Raw genomic sequence first — 26,116 nt, 5'->3', positions numbered from 1 at the left:
TATCCTTGCCAAAAAACATAATGTAAGATAAAAGAAAACAAATCTGGTATCTTGGCTCCTAATCCAGAGAAAAGCAAACAACGTTTTATAAAAGTCTTACCTACAAAGCTATTCAGTCCATTAGTGCTTCTGGATGTGACTCAGACCAGGCTGAGTCCAAGCAGCCGCCTAACTCAATGACTGTATGTCACTGGCCAGGCCCTCAGAGAGACACATGACTTTGTTTAACAACATAAATAATCAACAAGGGCCAAAGAACCTTTAAAAATGTAGGAAATCTTAAAGCCAGTTAATAACCATTTTAACCACACCTAGAAATAATAAACAGTATGTTTGCTTTAATTCCTATAGAACTCTTACAAAATGCTTTATACTGTTTTCAATATTCTCAGTATTAACATCAAGCAATAGATCACTATAATCTCCATTTTGCAGACATGAAGACAAAAGCATTTAGTGGCAAGCGTACTGGTTACAACATCTATATCAGAGAGCAGGGTTTGGACACTTATTAGTTTTGTGACCTTGGGCAAGTCATTTAACCTCTGAGTTTCGGTTTCCTCATCAGTAAAATGAGGACAGTAGTATCTGCCATGCATACCTCACAGGACTGTTGTGATGATCAAATGGGAATATATGGGAAGTGTTCTGAAAAACTGTAATGAAAGGTTTCATTATTATTAGGACATATGTAAATGGAGGCCCTGGCAGATTAAGTGACTTGCTCAAAGATAAACAAATACCATAAGTGTTAACAATCAGGGCTAAAATGCAAAGCCTTCAATCTACCACTTAGCCCACGATCCAGGCTTGTCTGTGGCAAGATTAAGCTAGTAAATAGTGTGCATTTTTCTCCAAAGAGCTTAGTCTCTCTTCCAAGCACATTAATTATACTTCATGTTCTAATGAAGAAAGAATCATAACTTCGCATTTATCATTATCAAACTGAAATTACTCAACGTGAGTCAAAAGACTCCCAAATTGTTAAGAAAAATACACATACCCCACTGGGTTTAGAGATTAAAGAAAAGTTAAAGTTAAAAATCACCAATATTTAATTTTTTTATAAAGTTAATTGCTATTTCTTTAATATGCTGCAATATGGTCATTTCAAGTCCAATGGAAAACTCATTAACATTCTATTTATACGGGTAACTAGTTAGTGTGATATAAAAACATTTTACATTATAAAACCTAGCATAATCACTATGTTACTGGTACCATGAGTAATCTGAAATTGTGATCATTTTTCTATGTTTAGAACTTCATGAATTTAATTTTCCTTGTCCAATTTGGGGAGTGAGGTAAGACTCCATCTTCCTGAAGCAAATGCCTCTTTTGTGAGAGAGGGTTGTGAAAGCAGGATGGAGTCAGAATGCAGAGGGCCTTAGGTTTATACTTTACCTGCTGGGTAATGGAAAATAGAGAAATGACATGATCCATATGTTATTTTATGATGAGTACTCTGGTGGGCTAGATAAACAAGACTCACAGTAAGGAAAATAATTTAAAAGTTACTGCAGACTAAGAATGAGATGAGAGAGCTGGTCTACATGGAAGAAAGTAGAATGAAGAAAGGTAAGCAAGGAGCATTCTCAAAGGGAGAACTCTAACAGGACTTAGTGTTATAACTGGGCAAGATGAGAATAACTAAAGTAAATATTAAGGTTTTAATATTGTTGCTGTTTCTGACAAGAATGAATGTTGGTTATGAGGGAGCCAAATTTTTAAGGCAGGGAATAATAATGCACTCACTTTAACATTTGTAGGCTTGAGAGGCTAATAAGACACCTAACTGTGAATATCAACATGAGTCTAGCAATTCTTCCTCTTGATAACCAACTCCAAATTTGGCAGTTGTTAAGTGGAACAACCCAAGTAGTTATACCTGTTGCATCAAAAAATGAGTTTGGCTCTTGAGGTTGTAATTCAAGTCCATCTTCATCCATGGCCTTTAATTCTCATCAGTCACAGCTCCTAAATCAGGCAAAAAAGTAAATCAAGTATTACTTTTTTTCTATCATGTATTAAAAACATCATCATCATATTTACATTTCTGAAACCCTCAAATTATATGTCAAATGAACAGCTAAAAATAGATACAAAAATGTATCTATTTGAAATAAAAGGGAAAAGTTAAAATTAAATTAAATTGCCAAAAACATAGTGATACATGGGCATCTATATGACAAAGAAAGGTGGCTAAATCAAATAAGTCAACTTGGCCTAGACTTTTTGTTTGAGATACTGCTTACATACATACATCATACATACACACATACATACAGACTGCAAACATCTTGGTGAATTCTGACATATGCCAAAATCTGTGTAATCACTACACTACCCAGATCAAGATACAGAACATTTCCAGCACCCCAGCACTCTTGACTCCTCTCAGTCTGTATACTCCACACTCCCACAAAGGTAACTGGTTTTACTAAGGTTCAACTTACACGCTTATTGGGAGGAAACCCCTGTACAATTTTCTTATTACTTCTCTAAATTTAATGTAGTCTGCTTTCAACCAATACCTTAAACAATGGTAAAAATTCACAGTGCATAACTGTAGTAAAAACCCTTTGGGATTTGTGCCTAACTTAATGACCTCTTAACCAACCCTCCAATCTAGAAGTTAACTCCCACAGTGTATTTATATTCTCCTGGCCATAGTTGATTGGCACTAGATATAAAACAGTAAAAATAAGTTCATCTTTGAGCACAATAAAATCAAAGTCCTATCCCTGAGAACCTGAAACCATAAGCAAAGGTCAACCTGGCTCTCTCTGTCTCTCTCTCCTCTCTTGGTGGCTGGAACACAGGAGCCAAGAAAGGCCATTTTCCAACTTCAGCTTAGACTAGTGAGATAAAGTTTACAAATGAAAAATAAAAAGAATCCAGGGAATGCTCTGAAAAACAGAGTAGAGGGAGCAGGGAGAGGAGGCTTATCAATAGATTTTTAGCTCCTGATTCTAGACGTTTCTGGGGTCCAGCTACAAAACCTTGTCTGCCTTGAGTTTTTGCAAGCCACCCCAATGACCTTAATGCTCCCTTTTCAATTTCAGTCAAAAACAAAAAGAACTTAACCAATCAAATAATATACTACTAAACACTAATCACTGCTTCAAAAGAGCAGACATCAAGGATTAGGGCTTACTCATGTTGTAAGTATTACTTACATCTCCTCCCTCATTGGTTTCCTTATCTCTACTTTCTCACTTTCTAATCCAACCTAAATGGTACTATTAGACGCGTATTTCTTTCACTTTCATCATTTTTTGCTGATGGTATAAGTGCTGCCTGTTGCTTACTAAAATTTTAAATAACAGAGTCATTTTTCTAAAGCATCAGCTAGGTGATATCACTTCTCTGTTCAAAAAATGTTTATTGGCTCCATGCTGCCTCCAAATAAAGTTCAAACTCCTGCCATTGTCTAAGTTCCAGCTGAAAATTATCCTTCTATCCTTATCTTCTCTAACCTTTCCTCAAGCACCTCCCCCCTCACCACCACACACACACTTCAACCAAGCAAAAATGCCCACTGTCCCCGTAAGACCCAAACTCTGTATTTGGCTCAGGGTTTCTTCTACCTGGAACACCTTTTCCCCAAACCCCCTTGCTCACACACAAAAAAGGAAAAGCTGAAAATAATCTCCCCTTCCTCTGAATTTCTTTAACACTTTATCCTTTTTCTTTAATTGTACTTATTTGTTATAAATTATGATCATTTATAGACCTTATTTTCAGATGCTAAATTCGCATACATATTCCTTAACAAAATATCCATGAGAAACTCAATTAATTAATATTAATATAATAAATGGATTTTCAGCTTGTCAACCCTGAGACATAGTCTACTCTTTTTCCAGAAAGAGCATGTTTCCTGTTACTTATTCAAAGTGCTTCAAGTTAAAAGGACTAATAGACAAAAAAATTTTTTTCAACTATGAAAAATGGAACATGTACATGCTCTAAATAAATTGTCACTGCTCTCTCCTTAACAAAATCACCTCTGGCCATAATTCTTTTTCCTCCTTTAAAAATGTAATTACAAAATGATAAACGTAAACTAATTTTCTAAGCGTAATGACATGAAATTAAGCCAATTTAGAAGGCAATAAATGGGATTCATTAAGGCATTTAAGGCTCCTCTCTCCATTTCCGTACATAAATCCAAACCCATCAGCTCTAAGAATTCTCAACCTGCACAGTAAGTCCTTTTCTCAGCTTTTCTATTATATTTTGGACAGATAATCAATCCCCTTGATTTGGAGCTCCCTCCTTCCTCAGTTTAAGTGATGACCTAGTTCTCTTCCCCCCTCCCATCTGCTGTTCACTCGCAGCCCTTCTCGTAACTGCAGCCTTGCCAGCCTTGCTAGCCTTGCCCGGGGCGCCACACTCAACCCTCTTTTCTGTTTTCTCTTTACTCCAGGGTTTCAACGCCCACTTACACAAAGATGATTCCCTAAATCCACATACTCAGGGTACTACCCAACACTTCCACCAGGCTGTCTGCCCAACAGTTTCATCAGGAGAAAACCCTGCTTTCTCCTGACATGACCACTATGGCCTTTTCCTTCTTCCCGGCTTATCTTCAGTCCGGTTGTCAGACCATGTCCATTCCTTCTCCACAACTTCTCAGAAATTTGTCCCTTATTTTTATTCCCACTGTCACCATTCACTCTCAGCTTCATATTTCCTGATCCCCAGGGGACGAAAATAGCCTCTCAACTGGCCTTTGGCTCCTTTTTGCCACTCCCACAACAAATGACCAGGAACCTACAAATAAGGGCTGGTGACAAACACCAAGGCATTCCTGCAATTCGTGGGCAGACGAATCCTCCGAAGCACTGCTTTGATCAAGGCACGCCCTGCTCAGAAAGCTTCAGCAGTTCCCCAAATCCGGGGTGCTGTAAAATATTAACCCAAGCTACCATAACAGACTTACTTGTTATTATTCCAATCATTTTACATCATGTCCATTTCTTAAGAGATATTCTGGCCCAAATGGAAGGTGTCCACTTACCTCATTTTGACTCAGGTAAGCAGTAACTGTTCAAAATACAGTTTTGACTGGTTATTTTCCCTTCTATTTTGTCATTATAAAAACTCAAATCAGGAAAAATGTTTTGTACTTCCAAGCAGAGATGACTATACTTCAGCTTCATAACCCCTGTGGGGAGAATTAGAAGTAATTCTCCCTGAAAATCAGAATAAAACCAATGTTCAAAGAATGGAACGTACTCGGGGGAGTTCTCTGGATTGTGATCAAGTAACTGGGGAGTGGACGCTGATAATGTAACTGAAAGTGCTCCTACCTTTGCTGTAAGAACCATGCCCAAAGACCAGGTGAATCTGAAGACAAATAAGCAGAATGGTTCAGAGAAGCAAGATCCTAACAACTAGGGTAAACACATACTAATGTTTAATCTGATTATCAAATGTCCTCAAAATACTTCTGGGACCCCACTCTCACCTTAAGCTCAGTAAAACATTCCCTGCCCGGATACAGGAGTCATGATTCTGAAAATGCTGTGGAAGAATCCACAATTAAAAAAAAAAAAAAGTGCAGTTTTAAGGGGAAAACTCAGGAAATTCACAATAACTTTCTTCCAGTCTTTAAAATACAGCAATAAAAATACCACATCAAGTTAATAGATACAGCAACGGCATTTTATCTATCTTAAATTAGGAATAATGAATATAATTTATTTCTGTTTTATATCTCTTGATGCCTAGACACTTTCATGGTCTCCCTCGTGGACAAGTTAACAGAGTACTTAAATATTCACTTTGTTTTTTGCAGCTAATATGCACACAAGAATCGTATGCCTTTTAATTTTATGACTTGACTATCCTCTCCTTAAGCCAAGCTAAGAGAACCAAATGATATTATACACGGTAGATGGAATTGTGCAAGCTATAGGAAAGGCAAACAAAAGCAGATCTGTCTATAACAGAATTTTTCTCAGAGGGAAATAGGAACGGGTGAAAATTTACATTTAAAGCCCAGTTGACATCTTCCCTCTTAAACTACGTTTCTTTCCCGACTTTTTCGCATATTCTTCAATGTTAGCCATCATTTCTTCAGATATCTGATTTTCAAATCTGGAATTCTATTTCACTTCTCTTCACCAATTCAGCCCTTAAATTAAATACGTCTCAAAGCCAGTCACTCTGAAATTCATCATGCTCCCTATACTTTCATTGCTACCACTCTAACAAGCTCTGGTCATCTTATATCCAGAACCCAGCAGGCCTTTCCCATTTTCTTCTGTTTCCATACTTTCTTCCATTTTTCTGTCCATTCTTTTTTTTCCCCCCAGTGTTCACTCTTATTAGAATTTCTATTTTAGGATATAAGAACTCCTAAATCTAGCCTCCATATTGCTTAAAACTTTTTCTCCCGTATTTTCTATCTTTGCCTTTCTAGTACATTCTCAGAATGCCTAGACTCTTTTTTCTAAGCTAACTTCATCTTCATCTTATCTCCATCTACTGAAGTTTTACTTAAAAGATCATGTTTTAATGTCAATATAAACTTTTTTTTTCTTTTTCACAGCAATCTTTTCTTTTTGGTAGATACTACATCTTATCAAATATCTCTGAGGGTTTAAAGTTTATTCTATACAGTGTATTAAATGTGTCCTTGCTGTTTCATTATTCATTGGGTTGAATTTGGTGCCTCTCTTTCAGACTGCTGGTTTTCCTCAAAAGTATGGTTCTTATAGGTTGACCATTCTTATTTGTGGATGAGGGTCTAGGCTAGAGTTACATTCAAATAGCCAGGCTGTATTTCCTCAGCCCAAGTGAGAATCTTCATTTGCATAGCAATGAACTTAACTTCTGACCAAAAGAGTCCTGTCTAGAATGAGGCCATGAGAGAGAAAGGAACCACTTAACCAGCCAGGCTTTACCTCACTATGGTGGACAATTACGCCACCTTGCAGTACTGGAGGGCCAATATCCTTCAGATAGGTACAAGCTACCTAAAGCACTGTCCTGCACTTTCTCCCCACAGTATCCACTTTAGAATTTCCTATGGATGAATCTACAATTCAGAGAGCTGAATTTCTGGCATCATCTCAGGAGGAAAACCACTAGAGATATCTATAATGATAAGTAAATAGCTTGGCTTTCCATAACTATAACCTGGCTAAGCCCATGTCTTGCTCTTTCTCCCAGGACATCCCTGCTTTTGACAATGGGGATAATGCAGAAAGACAATTTGGGGGTGGTCCTTCCCACTTTCTGAATGGGGCCACAGGTTGACTAAGCTCTCTAGAGTTTTGCCATTAATTGATTCCCAACTGCTTTATTCAACCAGAAATTCATCATATTCTGGTCTGCAAATGGCATACTTCTCAGGTTTTCTTGTTTCTCTGAATTTTTATACTTCTTCCTCAGTGTGATTTTGAAAGGAAAGAAAAATAAACATGTGTTCTCTAGCCTATCTTGAATTTGAAGTCATTATGAATTTGTACGTGTCAAATAAAACAGCATGGAAATAGGTAAAAATAAAAAAACTGAGACAGAAATTAAAAAAAATAGCAGTGAAAGTTACAACTCTTATCAAGGCCTGACAAAGCAAACATTCAAAAAATAAGGAAAGAGATGTATATAATTAATAATATTAATCTAATAGCTTTAATCCAAATTCCATTCCCTAAGAATAGACTATTTTATTTTCAAACCACCTTGTGGACTCTGTGTGTCAAGAAGAGGAAAAGAAAATGCTGAAAATGTCAGAGCCCCTGTCCTTCCTTGCCCTGTCCTACTTGGAACTTTTGTACACTTTGCTCAAAAACTCAATGCCAAGTTTTTGTTAAAGATTAGTTTTTTTCCACAAAACCATTTGAGCCAATCAATAATTTCAAGGTTTTGTTTGTTTAAAGTGTAAGAGTTCCAACTTTCAAAATTTATTCAAATTTGGTCCTAAAATGACAAACCTTCTTAAAATCTTATTTTTCCAAAGCCCCTATTCATGTTCAGATTAAGGGTTGCCAAAATACCTAAATGTCCAGTGATAGATAATGGATAAAGACAATGTGGTATATACATACAGTGGGATATTATTCAGCCTTAAAATTCTGTAATTTGTGACATGGATAGAGGAAGACATTATGCTAAGTGAAATGAGCCAGATACAGAAAAAAATCCTGCATGATCTCACTTGTATGTGGACTCTAAAACAGTTAAACTCAGAGCAGCAGAGAGTAGTAGAATGTTGGTTCCCAGGAGTTGAAAAGGAGATATTAGAGAAGTAATGGTCAGAGGATACAAAGTTCTAGAGACCCCTCTATACAGCACAATGCCTATAGCTAACAACACTGTACTGTACACTCCAAATTTGCTAAAAGAAGAAACTTATGTTAAGGGTTCTTACCAATAAGAAAAAAAGACTACGATGATGACAGGGTGGGAGGAAACTTTGACAAATGATGAATGTTTATGGCCTTGATGGTGGCGACAGTTTCACAGGTGTATACTTATCCCCAAACTCATCAAACTGTATACATTTAATGTGTAAAGCTTTTATATTGCAATCATACCTCAATAATTATAAAAATAAAAAAAAATTAAAAAATGTTTAAAGCGTTGCCAAAATATCCTCTGAACTTAGTTGCATTGATATGCTATGAACACTAAATACTACACTTTTTAAATGCCTTTGTCTTCAAGACTGCAGCTGGATGTTAGGAAATACATGCACTTTTTAACTAGTTTTTGTTATGTAAAACAGTACAGCCTCCTTCATGAAATATTGCTATTTAATATACTCAATAATTTATCCAGGTTCATTACTTAACATTCTACTGTGCACCATAATGTCTAACAACATCTCTCTTTGATTTTCAAGTTTCAAAAACAGTTTAAAATTTTAAAAAAAGTTGGTTTATTAGCTTTTGCTGAGACTTTGAACAGAAGTCCTATTTACATGTTTCCCCTAACGCAGTAAGCATTCTGCCTTCAGTTGCAGGTATACTGGAGTGGAGTTTGTGAAACACTGGATGTGATCAAAGGATGAAGACTGTTTTAACATAAGAAGTGGAGATTAATTTAGACTACATAGTACATGGAATAGTTAAACTAAATAAAACTGTCAGGGGAAAACTTTTTAAAGGGTTAATTTCTGTCAACTGTAGTATATGATGAAGAAAGGTGGGTATGATCAGAAATTTTTTTACGCTTTTCCTTTTTCTTGCACCTGCCATCTTTCCAAAAATCGGGCATTTACTTCATCCTTGAACTGGTCATTCCCACAACTGTTAATTTAGTAAGTGTTTTTCTTACCAAACTCCTTCTTAATGAGCAACATGTCTCCTCATATTAGAAAATCTTTCTGATAATGCATTAGAATTTTGTTTTTTTGGTAAGACTAAAGCATTCACACTTTCATGTTACTTTATTCAAGCTAATAACTGCTTTCCTCAGTTTTCTAGTTAACTAGCTGTAAAAATCATGTATTGTAGTTTTATAGTTCTTAAACTATTTTAAGTCTTTTCAAACCCTAAAACTTCTTAAAATCACTGTCTTGCCAGATTACCAACACAGTAACTTGACTAATACTGACTCTACTCTTCCCCTCACCTACATGAACACAGGCTTCCTATTAGTGTTTTTCTTAAATACATCACTTTGGGTATGTGAGGTTCTGTCAACGCACTGCTGACACTAACAGTGTTCTCTGTACATCTTAAAAACTGACAAGAATACCAGGCCTTTCAACAACTATAACAAATTCTTTTTAATTGACATTTGTAGAATTATGGAGTGTTTTTACATTGATTCTTCGCTAATACAATTAGAAGTATGCTTTGTACATGTAACTTAGTAACTATCATTTAATCATTAAAAAAATTAAAAGAACAGATTGGACAATGCAGGGCATAGTTTGCAATACATTTGCTTCTTTTTTGTCCCGTTTGCTCATCTTTATTTTTTTTTCAAGTTTTATTGAGATATAATTGACATTCTGCTTTGTATAACTTTAAGGTATACAACATAATGATCTGACTTACATATATCATGAAGTGATTACCACAAGGTTTAGTGGATATCTATCACCTTATATAAATACATTAAAGAAACAGAAAAAAGAATTTTTTTCCTTGTGATAAAACTCTCAAGATTTACCCTCAACAGTTTTCATATACGATGTACAGCAGTGTTAATTATCTTTATCATACTGCACATTACCTCCTTAGTATTTATCTTATAACTAAAAGTTTGTACTTTTTGACTACCTTCATCTAATCCCCCCTGACCCCCACCTGTTTCTAACATGAACAATAACAGGAATGTTCCACTGAGTATCAGCAGCATTAATTCCATGATCATTCTCTGGAGAAAAGCTAGGGAATCAGCCAATTTACATCAAAAAAAAAAAAAATCCATACCTGGCTTTTTTCAGGGGTTTGGGGAGACAGTAAAATGCTACTGGATAATAATCTAAAAGAGAGGTGGAAACTGAGGGGAAGCACAAACATACATAATTCGAAATAAAGAAACAACACACAGATAAAGTAAAAAGTTATAAGAAAACAGTCTTATAATTCTATAATATGTAAGTCTATAATAGTCTGAGGAGAAATGTAAGTTACAAGCATTAACTCAACAAGAGAGAGAAAACCCAATCACTGTGAAATTGCGGGGAGGAGGGCAGGGAGGAGAAAGCTGTCTGTTAACCTTTCAAAAAGCTCCAGGCTTTTCCCAAAAGCTATCTGAACTACGCTAGAGCACAGAGGAGGAAAGTCTTCTTAATTCTTAATTTTTAATTTACCATTAAAAAAAAAAACTAACAAAAACAATGCAACCAAACTACAGACTTGGTTAATAATGAATTTCAAGTCAAGTATTTGCAAATCTGATACATCATGCAAAAAATACATATACACACATGTTGTACACACACACACACACACACAGACCTTGACAAAATATGGTTATTTTAGAATTCAAGGCTGGAACCAAATAATGGCCCAAACTAACAGGTCAAGAAAGGAAAATCCTGATGTTCTCAAAAGATGATGAACAGTCGAAATTCAACATTATTTCTTACTTAAAACAAACTAGTCAGTCAAATTGGAATAGAAAGACATTTTCTTAACAGGTTTAAGAAAATACAATAAATAGGAATAAAATACTAGAACATGGTATGACATGGATGACCCTTAAAAACATTATGCTAAGAAGCCAGATGCAAAAAAAAAAAAACCCATCTATTACAGGATTCCATTTATATGGAATGTGAAGAATAGACAAATCACAGAAATTAGACTGCCAGGGACAGGAGGTGGGAAGTGATTGCTAATGGGTACAGGGTTTCCTCCTGGGGGTGATAAAAATGTTCCAAAATTACTGGGTGATGGGGGATGAGGGGGGTTTTAACTCATCTCCCCATTAAAAAAATTTTTTTAATTAAAAAAAATTACTGGTGATGGTAGCACAACTCTGAATCTACTAAAAACCACTGAACTGTACATTTTAAAGGGTGAATGTTATAGAAGCTTTATTGAGATAAAGCTTAAAAAATACAAATACATGCAAACATTAAACTAGATCAGGTTACAACATGTTTTCAGATAGGAGAATGGTATCAGTATCACTTTATAACAAAAAGGCATAGTATTATAAAACTAAGGTAAAACACTACAAATACTCCTTCTAAAGTCAAACTTAAAACAAGGCTGCCCACTGTTATTACTTAAGATTGTACAGGGCAAAAAAAAAAAGATTGTATGGGAACAGATAGCCAATGCAATTAGATAAGATAATGAAATCCAAGATATTATTATTATTCAAAAGAAATTATACTTATTTATATATGACCTATCTAGGAAAAATACAAGGGAATCAACTAAAAGACTAATAGCAGAATTAATTCATAAAGTGTGTTGGTACAACATTAATATACTTGAGCTCAAAAGCTTTCTCATGTAACACTTAAGAATGTAAAATTCCACTGATGGGAATAACTGAAAATTCTACTAAGCGGGATTTTTTTTTAACATTTTTTATTGATTTATAATCATTTTACAATGTTGTGTCAAATTCCAGTGTTCAGCACAATTTTTCAGTCATTCATGGACATATACACACTCATTGTCACATTTTTTTCTCTGTGATTTATCATAACATTTTGTGTATATTTCCCTGTGCTATATATAGTGTGGATTTTTTTTTAAGACAAATATATAGAGAAATCAATCTTGCTCTTGAATATGCTGGATCAGTAGTATCAATTCTCTCTTAATTTACTTTTACATTCAATCAAAATCCCAATACACTTTTTTAAATCAACTGACCTTATAGTCGCAGGTCTGCTTTTAGACTCTATTCTGTTCCATTGATCAGTCTGACTTTGCACCCACTGTTTTAATCACTGCAACTATATAATAAGTTTTTGATGTATAGTAGTTAAGTTTTCCAACTTTTTTTTTTTCAAGATTGCCTTTGCTGCTCCAAGCCCTTTGTATCTCCATATAAATTTGAGGACTGGTCTATTAAAAAAAAAAAATCCTGTTGGGGTTTTGATTGGTACTTCACTGAATCTCTATATATCAAAACTGACATCTTTATATAGTGACACTTTCAATCCATGAACATTGTATCTCTCCCCATTTATTAGTTCTTTCTTCATTTCTCTCAGTAATGCTTTTACTAAAAGTCTTAGCATGCTTTGCTGGATTTATTTCAAGGTATTGGATGTTCTCTGACCTTATTATAAGTTGTATAGGCTTTTAAATTTTATTTTCAAATTGTTGGTATAGAGAAATACAATTTATTTTTGCATATTAATCAATGTTCCCCAACTATAAAATAGAAATAAATTAGAAATAAATGTCAAAGATAACAGCCTCCCCTCAAAAAATTCCAATAAACTTGAAAAGTCTCAGTAATTCAATGGACAAGAGGAAAATTGTAAAAATCACAATACGTTTAGAATTAAATAATGAAAATCAATTCACATCAAATTCACAGTATCCAGAATTATAGTTCAGAAGAAAATTTATAGTTTTCAAGGTATGTAAGAGATTAAAAACTAATTAGCTAAACTTCCAATTTAAATTTTTTAAATGTCAGAATAAATGCAAATAAAATAGAAGAAATATTAACCATATGAGCAGAAATAGAAAGGGTCAACATAAAGAACTATTTGAAAAGCCTTAATAATATAGGCAACTTACTGGCAGTACTGATCAAAAAAAGAGGAACAAATTAATGATATTTGACATTTTAAAGTCATTAGATAAACCCATATTTTGTACCAATATATTTGAAATTTTGTGTATTTCTGGAATATTGTTCATTTTGTATAATCAACAACCAAAAAAAACCCTCAAGAAAAGCCAAAGACTTATCACCATGAAAGAAACTATTAATCAAAACACAACTCACAAAAGACAGCAGGCACAGAGAGTTTCACAGATGATTTCTAATCTAACTTCCCAGAAACAGCTCATCTCTATTAAATACAACTTGTTTCAAAGAAGAAATACTCCCCAACACACCTTAAGACATTAGCATAAAAAGGTAAAGTTAATGGCAACAACAAATGGATGCAAATATCCAGGGACTCAAAAGACAGTTTAAAATACAAAATCAATAAATACAATTCATCACATCAATAGATGCAGCAAAAGCACTAGAAAAATTAACTCCTGTTCATAATGAAAACTTTAAAATGCTAAATAGAACACAAACTAATAAATATCTACCTCTCCAAAAAACCCTCCACAATCAATATCATACTTAATGATAAAATATTAGAAGCATTCTACTAACGTACCTAGACAGTGATGCCTGTTATTAATGCTTTCATCCAACTCTGTGCTAGAGGCATTAGTCAATGAAGTAAAAGAAAACAAAAAAACAAGAGGCAAAAAGGAATGGAAAAGAATAAAACATCATTATTCACAAACACCTACGTATTTAGAAAATACAGAAAAATTATAAACTCTCATTACTCCCACATTTCATTGAATTTAAAAATACTACCAAATTTAAAATCCTTATTTTACCTACAACTAAGAAAAATATATTGTTAATTATGCTGATGCAACAGCTTATTATCCAGAAGTTTCATTTTATATTTTTCAAGACAATTCTTTTAGACTTATTTAAACTATTTTCATCCTAGCTTGTGCATACATAGGAGAAACAGAAGCAAAATAAATTGGTAGCATACTCCTAAAACTTCACATTCAGAGTCTTCCTGTGGAATGCATTTCTACCCAAAGCTATTCAATCTTTCCTAACAATACTGTCCTCTGCCAACAAGAGAGCTGGTGATGCAGCATTTCTTAAAACATTCATTATCTATATAGGATTTTCTTTCTAGTCAGACACCCACTTCACAATTCCTTCTGCCTTCAGTTGTATTGATTGGCATGAAATTACAACACAACAATGCAAGTACTCATTTAAGTGATGACAAAATGAAGTCTTGACCAGGTTTGTGCATGTAAAGCAATGATAACTACATCATGACAGTTATCTGGACAACAGTGATTACAGAACACTCAAGATTTAATTATAAAGCTATCATTATTAAATCAGGGTAGTATAGGTATATAGTCAAACAGACTAATGAAATCAGAAGAGAACATAAAAACAAATGTATATATATAAAAATATGATAAATCTCAGGAGTTGCATTATAAATCAGTGGGGAGAAAGGCTGAACTACTCAGCTATCTATATTAAAGATAAAATTGGATCGTTACATCACACAGTAGAGAAAAAAATTCCAGATGAATTAATGACCTAAATATGAAAAAGCACAGTATCATTATGACCCTGGGGCAAGGGAAGAACTTCTTGCAGACACAAGAAAACATAAGCCATAAATGAAAAAAAACCTGAGAAAACAGACTACCTTCACATTAACAAGTCCTACACAAAAAATATTCCATAAACAAAAAAGATAAGCCACAGGCTAGGAAATGATATTTTCAGTGTGTATAACTACAAATCATTAGTATTCTGAATATTAAAAGAATATCCATTACCAATGATAAAAAGGCAACAATCCAATAGAAAAATGGACCAAGGACAGGCACAAGGAAGTCACAGAAAACTCAAACGGCCAATAAATATGTGGGAAAAAAACCTCAACCACACTAGTTATCTAAGAAATGCAAAATGAAAACAGCAATGAGATACCATTTATACCCAAAAGATTGGGAAAAATTGCAAAGTCTAATCTTTTGGCAGTGGTCTGGAGAAACAGGCCCATACACAGCTGGTGGGAGTGTCAAATGGAACACAATCTAACAATTTGGCAATTCCCCCTAAAGCTGACAAATGCACATATTCTTGAATCTAGCGATTTTATTTCTATCATCTCAGGGGAGAAGAACCTTGTAAGGAAGTTCAAAGCAACACTGTTTAAAATTGCAGTAAACTGCTAACAACCAAATGGTCCCTCCAGAAGAAGAAATACACCACAGTATACTTATATATTGAAAAACAAAACGAATGAACTAGATCAGCAGTTTTCAAACTTCTTGGACTGAGGATCACTTTACACTCTTAAAAATTGAGGACCCCAGTCTTTGTTTATACAGGTTCTATCTAGAGATGTTTATATTAGAAACTAAAGCTGAGGCATTTAAAAAATATTAATTCATAAAAAATAAAACCCACTGTATGTAAACATGAACATTTGTTTTTAAGTAACTTTTTCAAAACAAAAAAAATTGTGAAAAGAGGAGCATTGTTTTACACTTTTGCAAATCTCTTCAAAGACAGGCTTAACAGAGGACAGCTGGATTCCCATAACCGCTTCTGTGTTCAATCTACTATGACATCATGCTTCGTGTAGCCTCTGTACAGCACTTGTGCAGTGCGCAGAGGACTGCGGCAGGAAGAATCTAATGGATCCCTGAGAATTCCTGGAGCACACTCTGAGAACTGCTCAACTTGATCCACATACAACATGGATAAACCTCAAAAACACACTGCTAAGTGAAATATCAAATGATACACAAAGTATGATACCATTTATGTAAAGTTAAAACACATAAAGCATTACTTGGTTATTTCTGGCAAAGACAGGAATGGGATAAGGAGGTACTCTTTAACTGGATCTGCAAAGTTTTCTTTAAACAAACAAGTTATGCAACAAATATATAATAAAATATTAAGATCTGTTAAATCTGATACTTGCTTTTCAGTAATTCTGAAATATTTCATAGTTTTTAAATTTTTAAATTTTTTTAATCCTAATGGCTATATTCTTCAAGGCCAAGTAGTTTCCTTAAAATGTACCTCCGAGTAAAATATATTTACAAGATTCTTGGATTTTATAAAAAGTTCTTTGGAAAAATAATTTGACAGGAGTAAGAACAGACTAGCCATATTAACAACTACCTAAGCAAAACTTCTGTGGTATGTATACTCCTTGGTCAAAGGACACAGTGGCTGGATGCTTGAATAGCTGAAAACTATTCAACTACATAAAATTCTCTGCACCCAAAAATTGAGATAATTGTCTTTAAATAATTTTCACTACCACGTGCCAGGTACTGCTTAGGCACAAGGATAAATGAGAACCTAGCTCTATGCCCAGAGTTTAGAAAAAATGACAAAAATATAAACACACAGTTAAAATATTATCAGTTAAATGCTAAATTAAAGATGTCCGCATCGCTATATGAGACAGAGAAGAATGAGTTTGGGAAAATGAGGGTGCCAGTATCAGAAAGCTTGAGGCAGGAGTTATTTTCGGGGCTCTGGGCTTAAAAAATTTTTTCTTTCCAATAAATAGTACTAAGCATCTACTATGTGCCAGGGAAATCCTGTTTGAGCCAAGCTGAGGCAGTGAGATACCTGAGTGGAGACAATCCGTAGGCCACTGGAAACGCTCGATGAGAAACTAGAAGAGAGGGTAGGCATGGTAAAGGACACCAAAACCAGGTGAGAAGAGTCAAGAAAAAAGGGTAGAGGGCTGACCCTGAGGGAAACCCCATGATAGAAGACAGAGAAGGCGCAGAGTTACTGAAACCCAGAACACTTTCATACCACACACCTGCTGACATGCTGGGGCAAAGTTTCTCAATTTGGGAAATAGTGGATTTAGGAATAAGTGGGATGAAAAGAAATGAAACTACTAGTAAAAGGAAAGGTAAGACAGGTGTGCGGTTTTTGTAAGATGAGCAAACCTTGTAATGTTTCTAAGGAGAGGGAAAGGCACCAGCAGAGTTAGAGGGCTATGATGCAAGCAGGAGAATCACTGACAGAACGCCGTCCTTTGGGACCACTGGATCCCACAGGGATAGCATCTGGGCCTAAAGAAGGCCAATTCTTCATGCAAGGAAAGAACAGGAGGAAAGTCCAGGTAGAGACAGAGGAAGAGCATGAAGTGGAAGGAAGGAAACTCAATTGCTTAGATGGCCGTCTACCTTTCTGGCTTAAGTTAAAGAGTAGGTAATCTCTGCTGAGGCTGAGTGGTTTCAAGGACAAGTTGAGTTTAAGAGTAAAAAAGAATGTCTGGAATCGCCAGTGAGCACAAACACAAACATACAAACAAGGTCATCAGTGGCAATACAAATCCAGATGGGTTTAGAGGAAGCATTTACCAAAAGCCATGTGGAAACAAGTTTTCTTCAATGCACTGTGAGTATGTTTTCCAAAAAGGAAACTCACATCTATCTGAAACATACACATAAATTAAAAACTAACACCTTGTTTATCCAAGGTGGTTGGGTAAACAAGGTGTTCCACCAGTCAGTGTTCTGGACCATAAGGCCTACCCTTTCAGACAAAAAGCATTTTATATTTAACTGTTTCCGATAGAAATTCTAAACCATACCCTTCTGTCTTCTGAACTATACAACTTGAGTCCAACTTTTAATCATCCACTAGTGCCGTACTGGAACATCTACTGCTGCTGTACTGCGTGTACAGCAACACAATTTTCTTTTAGGCCTCTTCTATGTCTTTTCTAGCTGTCAAGCTATAAAGCAGCTGGTTCTTTTAAGTTTACGTTTACCCTTACCATCTCAACAACCACAGCCCGCCTTAGCAACCTGTTTCTAGTCAGCATCCTACAACGCACTGTCTCAACTTTTCTAAACCATGGCCCCTTATGAGAAGCAGGAGAATCTTCAGTTCCTTCGCGTCCTCTCACGGAGTATCACTGCTCTGACCTGCTGCAGTCTGGGAAAAAAGGAAAAGCTGAAACAACTTTCCAGTGAATATTTACGCTACCTATAAATCTATATATCATAAAATTCTAGAAAACATTCCAGAAAGTGCATCTAGGATACTCAAATATTAATCAAAGTATGAGACAGCTCAGCTTAGCAAATAGCCTTAGTTATCCTGTCAAACAAAAAAGTAATTCCTCTTACCCGGTGGAAGAACAGGGATTGCAAAAAGGCCATCTGAAGGCTGCTGCCTTTTCAGTAATCGCTCTTCTAACCTACTTTTCAAAAACGACTTCTTTAAAAATTACCACGGGTATACTTACAGGTTCATTCCTCATTTTCATAAAGTAACCCACAGCACTGTTTCTGTAATTTTCAACCACAGTAAATGAAAAGCTAGAAACTCCTCCCCATTTCTGTACTAGAGAGATTGTAACAACTCTGAGCAAAAAGTTACTGGGAGTGAGAAATGAGGAACAGAAAAAAGGAGCAATTGTCTACTAGACGTGGATCATTCAAAAAGTAGCAAAATTGGCTTAACTTCTGAACATTCTTGATAATCATTTCTATAGTGAAAACAATGGTTAACTTGCCACTCTCATAACTTCTCAACTTTCAAACTTTTCCTAGTCCAAAGGAAGTGCTAAATGAATACAAAGCCAGGCTCAGGTGCGTCATCACCCGCCTATGTGAGGGCTCCCCAGCCTCCCCCATCGAGTATAAGCCCCTCCACCTGGAAAGCAAGCTCCTCCACATCTGCCTTATTAAGCCACCACTCCCCTACCTACACCATCTATTCCAGCCAAATTATAAATACTTGCTGTTTACTAAAGAAGCTTCACCCTTGAAATGCCCTTTCCCCACCCCCATCTCACACCAACAAAGTTCTACCCATCCTTCAGTAACCTTCTCAAAATGTCCCCTAGCCTTGCCTTCCTCTGAAAGCCCAGTAATTGGCTGTACCTTCCCCGCAGCACTTCAGTGCCTTTCATCCTCATCTCCCTCTGAACAACGAACTTCTTGCAGCCACCGTCTGCATTACAAGAACCTTTTAATTCTTAGCACCTAACATAGTGCATCGCTAACACTGGGCTCGCAGTTTACAGGAGAGTTTTGTAGTTTGCAGTCAAAACCACTTTAAGGGATGGAATTCCACCTTATAACTTTTCAAATCAAATAGAGAAACTAAACCCCATGCCAGGTACATGAACAATAAATACTACATCACATTATACTGTCCTTCAGCAAGAAAACTAAAAAACTTTCTGCCCTTTTCTTACTCCTCAAAAAAAGTAAATACTTAAAAAAAAATACTACCAACACATCGCTAGTAGCTTAAATGCACCTTTTCAAGAAAGTTGTTTCCAAGTAATTGAAATTCTGAAGACTTAAAAATTTTTATTCTCCGTTTCTGAGCCGTGCAATTTGCACTTTTCCCCCTACTGGATAAAAGAATGGTAAAAACTTCTTTTCCATCAAATTTTATTTTCCTTTCTTTTTTATTTCTTCCTTTATTCGAGAAGGCGATGACTTGAAAAACAACTACATCGAGAGCACTCTTAGCAGTCACATACGACTTCGTTAGAGTAAAAATAAAATGTCCTGGGGTCCCTTTGCAGTGGTTGAGTCTAGATACTGAGTGGCCATCCGCCCCGACGGCCCTCAAGTTGCTACAAGAGCGGGGAAAAGGCGCGCGACCAGGGGCGCAGAGGGACGAGATGGCCCCGGAGCCCGGGCGGCGGCGATGGCCGCCTGCCGCAGCTCAGTTAAAATGCAGCGGAAGCAGCAGCCAGTCACGGGGATGCGGGAGGCAGGGCAGGAAGGTGGCGCTGCCGCCGAGCGCCAGGAGCCCGAGAGTCCATCATGGCGGCAAGGGCAATGGCCGCCGTGGGGAGCGAGCACGCCCCCTCCGCGCGCACACGCTGCCGTGCTGGGCCTCCGGGACCCGTCACCGGAGCCGCTACCGTCGCCGCCCGCTCTCCGACCCCCCCTCACGGGCTGTAGCGGAATTTTCTCTTCAGACACCGCCTTCAAGATGGCGGCTCCCCCTCCCGGCAACCCCCTCAATCGTCCCCTGCAGCAGGCGCCGAGGCGCCGCCATCTTGTCCCCCGTCCCTCCCCCCCTCGCCGATATTTACATAGCGAAAATCGGCCCGGCCGGCCTGCGGCCTTCACCTCACGCCTGCAGCCTTCGCCTTCTTGCCAGGCCTCGCCCCCGCGCGGTGCCCTGTGCCGGCCGCGGAGCCCACCTGGGGCCCCTCGGCCGCCTCCCGGGACACCGGGCGACCCTCCCCCAACCCCCGCCCGTTTGCGGAGCGCGCCTCCGCCGCCGCTCGGGGCAGCCGGGCTCCTCCCCGGGCCTAACTGCGGCCTCCTTGGGGCCTGCTCGGCGCCGCGCGCCACACGGCCCGGCCTAGCGCGGAAGGGCGCCACGCGGGCCGCCGACCAGGCCGGGACCAGGCCCCTGCGCGCGCGCTAGGCCCCGCGGCCGCGGCGGCGCCCGGAACTCACCGGACGGGCGTGCGGGCGGTCGGCGACGGTGGCGGGTGCTGCAGGCCGGCCTTTCTCTGGAGCACTGGGCCGGGCTCCGGCTGGTGGGGCGGGCGGAGGGAGGGAGGAGGGGCCGAGCTCGGAGCTGACAAAAAGCGGCCCAGCTCCCCGGCACGGGCCCGCCGTCAGCACGTCACGTCACCGCCCGGGAGAGAGACCCAGGAAAATGCGGAAGGGTAGATAGGCCCCCTCCTTCGCCCGGTGTGTACCCCTGGAGCCCCGGTCGGCGCGCTCACGCCCTGCGACCGGGGAGCCCAGTGGCCTCGCTGCGGCGGGGTCTCCGGCGGCCGGAGTCTCCGTGACAGCGCCCCCCTTCTTTCCACCTCCTCCGCGCTCCCGCCCGCCGCAGCCGCCGCCGCCGCTACACACGCGCCGCTGCCGCCGCCTCGGCCGTAAAGCCCGCGCGGGGCCGCGGTCCGCCGACCCCGTGCAGAGGCAAGAGGCCCGCACTCGGCCTGGCCGCCCCCCACCATCTCCCGCGGGCCGCGGCCGCCCCCGGGGCCCTCCCCGGAGACCTACCGCCTCTCCGCGCCGGTCCTGGCCGAGGCGCCTGCTCGAGTTGTTTGCAGGCCCTCAGACCCCCGCCCGCAGTAAATGTGTTTTCTTCATCCCCGTGGCTGGAGAAGGAGATAAATTTAGCAACCCCCGCCGTCCCCTGCCTTCGCTTAAAAAAAAAATCTTTGAAATAAAATGAAAATAGGTTTGCCAGTCTAAATGGGTGTGTGGGCAAGAGGAGGGGGAGAAGGGTTATCCTAGAGCACCTACCAAACTTTAATTTTTCTTTTTTAATAAGCGTTCAATCAGAGAACCTAACTGATTTTATTAGTTTGCGGGAAAGAAAATAAGGAATAGGGTTACATTTTGAAACTGGTTTCGCACATTGCAATGAACAAAAACATTAATGTATATTCTCTCTGTATCTGTGTTTTAGAGTTCGGCAACCTGTGAAATATGTCTTGTGTGACATATTTCACAATATGATTTTTTTCCCGTAAATAATGAATTTTTCACATTTCTTTAATAGAGCTACAATTGGGATATGGACTTTTTTTTTTTTCAAGAACTACCCAAACAAGCCTTTTAAAGTTTAAAAAGAGACAGGAGAGAAAGAAAAATATGTATTTGATTAAATAAAGCATTTTTCAACTCCAAAAGTGTGTATTTTGCATTTTCGTTAAATTTTTATGTTCTTTCCATACCGAACTTGGGACCCAAACTATGTTTAAAACTTACTAGTTAAACGTTAAATAATGTCTTTACATTAATCTGGAATCTGATACGCTTTATTTATTTTTTCAATTCACTAAGTGCTAGTTATTTTTAAACAGTAAAGAACACAAAAGTTATAAAGCAAACAGCATACTGGTGTGAAATCTCTTTAAATACAGAGGCCTTGTATTTTAGTCTCTTGTCGTAACTTTTCAAAACTCCCAGAATGCAATTTGTCCTTTCCTTCAGACATCTTAAAATTATAAAATTGCTTTCAAAAAAGAAGAGCAAAGGTACAGTAAGAAGAAATCTGTGAGAATGTACTTGATGGTAAATTTCCTCTCAAGGCTTTAACTTTGATTTTTTTCAAGTGATTACATGATATGTCTTCATCATTTACGGAAAATTCCATTGGGCTGTGATATAATATTCACAGGTAAATAAAACTGAGTAATACTTTTTCAAGTAAAAAAAAGTGAGAAATAACTTGTATACCCACACTAATATAATCTCAAAATATTGATAACCAGCATTTAAGTACTTTCCAAGGGCCTCCATTTAATGCTATCGCATGTCAAGAATAGGGTCTCATCAAAAAAAGAAAAAACAACAGAATAGGGTCTAATCAATCATGCAACTGTAAGCAGCATGAACACAACCTAATGTCAGCATTTTTGTTAGTTCTTCCATAATTACCATCGCATACTTGTAAGTCCACTAGCACTTAAAAAAATGTCAAGGAGCATAAACGAAAAGATGTTTGCTCAATTTAAAAAACCAGAAGTAGTTTAGGTATTGATAGTTTTAAAGAGCCTTTGCCATTATTTTTTATACATAAAGAGACTTAAGTTTAACGGGAAACAAGGGTGGCCTAGCTCTATTAATTATATTAAATAAACCTTTACTGAAGTCCAACAAAGATTATCCTATAGATGATTGTACAGATGATGAGGTCAGCTATACTTTTTTTTGAGTTTTTTTAAAAGAAAGTAATTTGTACTTTAAATCCATTTATGGAAGGCTATAAAAACTATATGATAAAAATCATTTTACTGGAAGTACATTTCATAAAAATGTCTCGTGATAAAGTGAAGGCACAAAGGAAGTATGAACAGCAGAGATCAGAAATTGTTCGATGTTATACTAAAATATAAAATATATTTAGTGAAAATATTTACAGCAGAACCTTGAAGGCACCTAAGATCACTGAAAGTATTTGGAAATCAAGCACTGAGTGATTAAGCACTTGACACCTTGCACTTAAAGGACCTGCTACAGACTATTTTGCACTGATACTTTCGTTCATTGTTTTAGTATTAGGGACCTAGAGAATTCTGGCACAGGGAGTAAAAAGATGTGGTGCTTGCCCTTGGGGAACTTAGGATAAGGAGGCTGTGTATGGCTAAATGCAAACATTCTTAAGTACTTTCATTTCTCACTTAAACACACAATAAAGTGAAATTTTATATAGGGAGACTGAGAGCAAAACATTTCAAAGGCATTTGCTGTGAATACGAAATAGATGGTTTCAAAGCAGTCAAAGGGATTTTGGTTACGTGCTAAAATTTATTTGTTCCTTCAGAGCTGTTAATGTATATCAGATAGTTAAAAGTAACTACTCAAGGTTCTGACAGTGTTTTAATAACTTAACTAAAACTCCCTGACATGTTTATAGGTCCTTGAGCCAGGAATAGTACAAAGCCTTTCAATTATTTTTCCAGAAGAAGAAAAAAAAAGATTATTCAGAGAAGAAGCTGTTAAAAAAAAAAAAGAAAAAGACGCTGACTTTCACTCCCCATCACTGACTGATGGAAATCCAAATAAGAAACAATAAATTATCAGCTTATGAGAAAATATAGACCTTCTTGAATAAAGTTGTAATTCATTATTTTATATACCAAAGATTAAATAAGATTTGCTTTCCCCTAGAGAGGCCCTGTTTTATTGTACTAAGCATGCCCTATAAAAATTAACCATTTATCTAGTGCTTGATACTTGAGTTATTTTATACTTATCTTAACATGAACAAGTTGTATCCTGTTGGAATTCAGCTGGCTATAATTAATGCCAAGTAAGAATTTTTAATCTGAGTCTTTAACCACACACCCTCCACAAGGGAAATAATTTTAAAATAAACAGTGACTGACAATTAGGTGGTTTTCAAACAGTATTTTTCACACGAGTCATCAGTTGAATAAGATGTTGTTTAATTCCTGAAAATCAACAATAGTCAAATTCTACCTCATGGATTATAAATCACAGGACACAGCAAACAAATTAGCTCCACAAAAGAGGTGAAAATCAGTATATGAGCCCTAGAAGCAATATCCAGTAACAATGAGCACCCCAGGTGCCAGTTTGGGACCTCCATACTCAATTTTCCGTTAAAAGGAACCAGGGTTTCTGGGAGAAATAACTGATTACTGGGCTGGAGCAGAAAAGTACAAGATGAACCAGGAATATCTCCTCATAACAGAAAGCAAGAAAAGATAATGTCAAAATTGACTACCGTATGTCAAAAGGTCTCAGGAGCCAGTTTAAAGAATCCCAGTTGCTAAAGATGAAAAATTTGAATGTTAAAAGAATAATCACTATGGATCGAAACACATTAAGTATGTTCATAAGTTTATAATGAGGCTTTTAAATATTATCAACTAGTGGTGATGGTTGCACAGCTTTGTCAATACACTAGAAACTAGTGAATTGTACACTTTAAAAGGGTGAATTTTATAGGATGTGAATTATATCCTGATTTCTAAAAAATGGTCACCTTTGGAGAATACTAGAGAACCAATTCATTATTTTGAAAACTAGCAAAGGGAAAGATCAAGCACTTATCCTGTATGAACTGTACCTCAGGCTAAACAAATAGTTGATACAGAGAATTTTCTTTTAATAGAAATATTCCTACTAATACATGAAGAAGGCTTGATAGAATTAGAATATTACCATTTTGCAACCACTAATGAGTCAATGGATCCAAGCAACAATCATCAATGGCCGCTCACTAGAATGACAACCAGATATATGCCTCATGATGGAAGTACAAAATGCACTGGCCAGAAAATCAAACCAGAACCTGATCAACCCTCTAGCCCCATTTGCCAGTTTACAGAAATACAGGGACAGAGAAACGTATCAATGAAACAACAGGGATGCAACAGACAAAATCCAGATGGTGGGAAACACTATGAGACAGGCTTTCTTCAACAAATACATTGTCAGAAAAAACAAACAAACAAACAAACAAAAAAAACTGAAGGGGAAACCAGATGCCAATAGATGAGAAAAGACTTAAAAAATATAGCAATCAATTGAAGTATATGAAATTTATTTTAATCTTGATTCAAACAAATAAGTATTAAAAATGAGACAACTGGAGAAATGTGAACACTGACTGGATTGCTATCAATGCTAAATGGATATATGCGGATATAAACAAACAGATTATTGTTAGTCTGGTTTAGGGGCAAAGATGGTATGATTATATCTTTAAAAAATCCTTCTTTTAGAGATACATTATCAAAACATTTACAGATAAAATGATATGCTATCAGAGATGGCCTTCAAAATAATACGAGATGGGGAGGGCAGAAAAGACACTGAGGGAGAAGTGGTGGGGGATATAAATGAAAGAAGACTGGCTAAGCAAATAAACATACGAAGAAAAATTTACCTTCAAATTTCAAAGAATCTTTGGAGTAGGATAAGCATTACAGATACTTGTTGCTTCCTTTTCACTTTTCTGTAGCCCCTATAACAGCACTTATTTTCAAAACAATTCGCATAGTTAAGCAATAAAATAAATAAAACCAGACCACAAGTGATTAGGAAAATAGCAATGGTTTTCAAATTTGGAAGAGAACACCTTGCTAAAGATGCAAATTCCTGGGTCTCAATTCCTAGGAGTTCTGATTTTTCACTAGCTATGGAATCTTGCAGTTTAATAAGGCGCTCAGGTGATACATAAACAAGTGGCCCACACACCAATGATACTTTAAGAAAACAAGTATATCCTAGTAAATGCCTTTTTGCTCACATTTATCAGACTTTCTCTTGGAGTATAAAGAAGTAAAATTGCTGGATGTGGCATATTTTCAATATTACTGTCCAAAATGACTGTACTAGTATACATTCCCTCCAGCAGAAGACAATTCCCAGTTTCCCGGTCCTTGGCCAATTCTTGATGTGCTCATGCTTTA

General features: G+C 37.3%; 1 protein-coding gene across 5 annotated transcripts in view; it reads right to left on the bottom strand.

The window, feature by feature from the left end:
- Positions 1 to 21,240, bottom strand: part of ZFX (zinc finger protein X-linked) — a 42,418-nt gene extending 21,178 nt beyond the window's left edge. For 2 of the 5 annotated variants that reach the window (XM_072956323.1, XM_072956325.1), the window contains exons 1-2: positions 20,667 to 21,046; positions 1,889 to 1,977 (exon numbers count right to left, since the gene is read on the bottom strand). In XM_072956323.1, coding sequence (XP_072812424.1) covers positions 1,889 to 1,949 — 61 coding nt within the window. In that variant the 5' untranslated portion in view covers positions 1,950 to 1,977; positions 20,667 to 21,046. Of the gene's footprint in view, positions 1 to 601; positions 657 to 1,888; positions 1,978 to 20,293; positions 20,416 to 20,666; positions 21,047 to 21,224 lie in introns of those variants that run through there. The other 3 variants (XM_072956324.1, XM_015246764.3, XM_015246765.3) reach the window with 3 other exon arrangements.
- Positions 21,241 to 26,116: the final 4,876 nt, after the last annotated feature.

The sequence above is a fragment of the Vicugna pacos genome, chromosome X (genome assembly GCF_048564905.1).
Source record: "Vicugna pacos chromosome X, VicPac4, whole genome shotgun sequence".
In the NCBI taxonomy this organism is placed as follows: domain Eukaryota; kingdom Metazoa; phylum Chordata; class Mammalia; order Artiodactyla; family Camelidae; genus Vicugna; species Vicugna pacos.
This window is presented reverse-complemented; position numbering and strand designations above follow the sequence as displayed.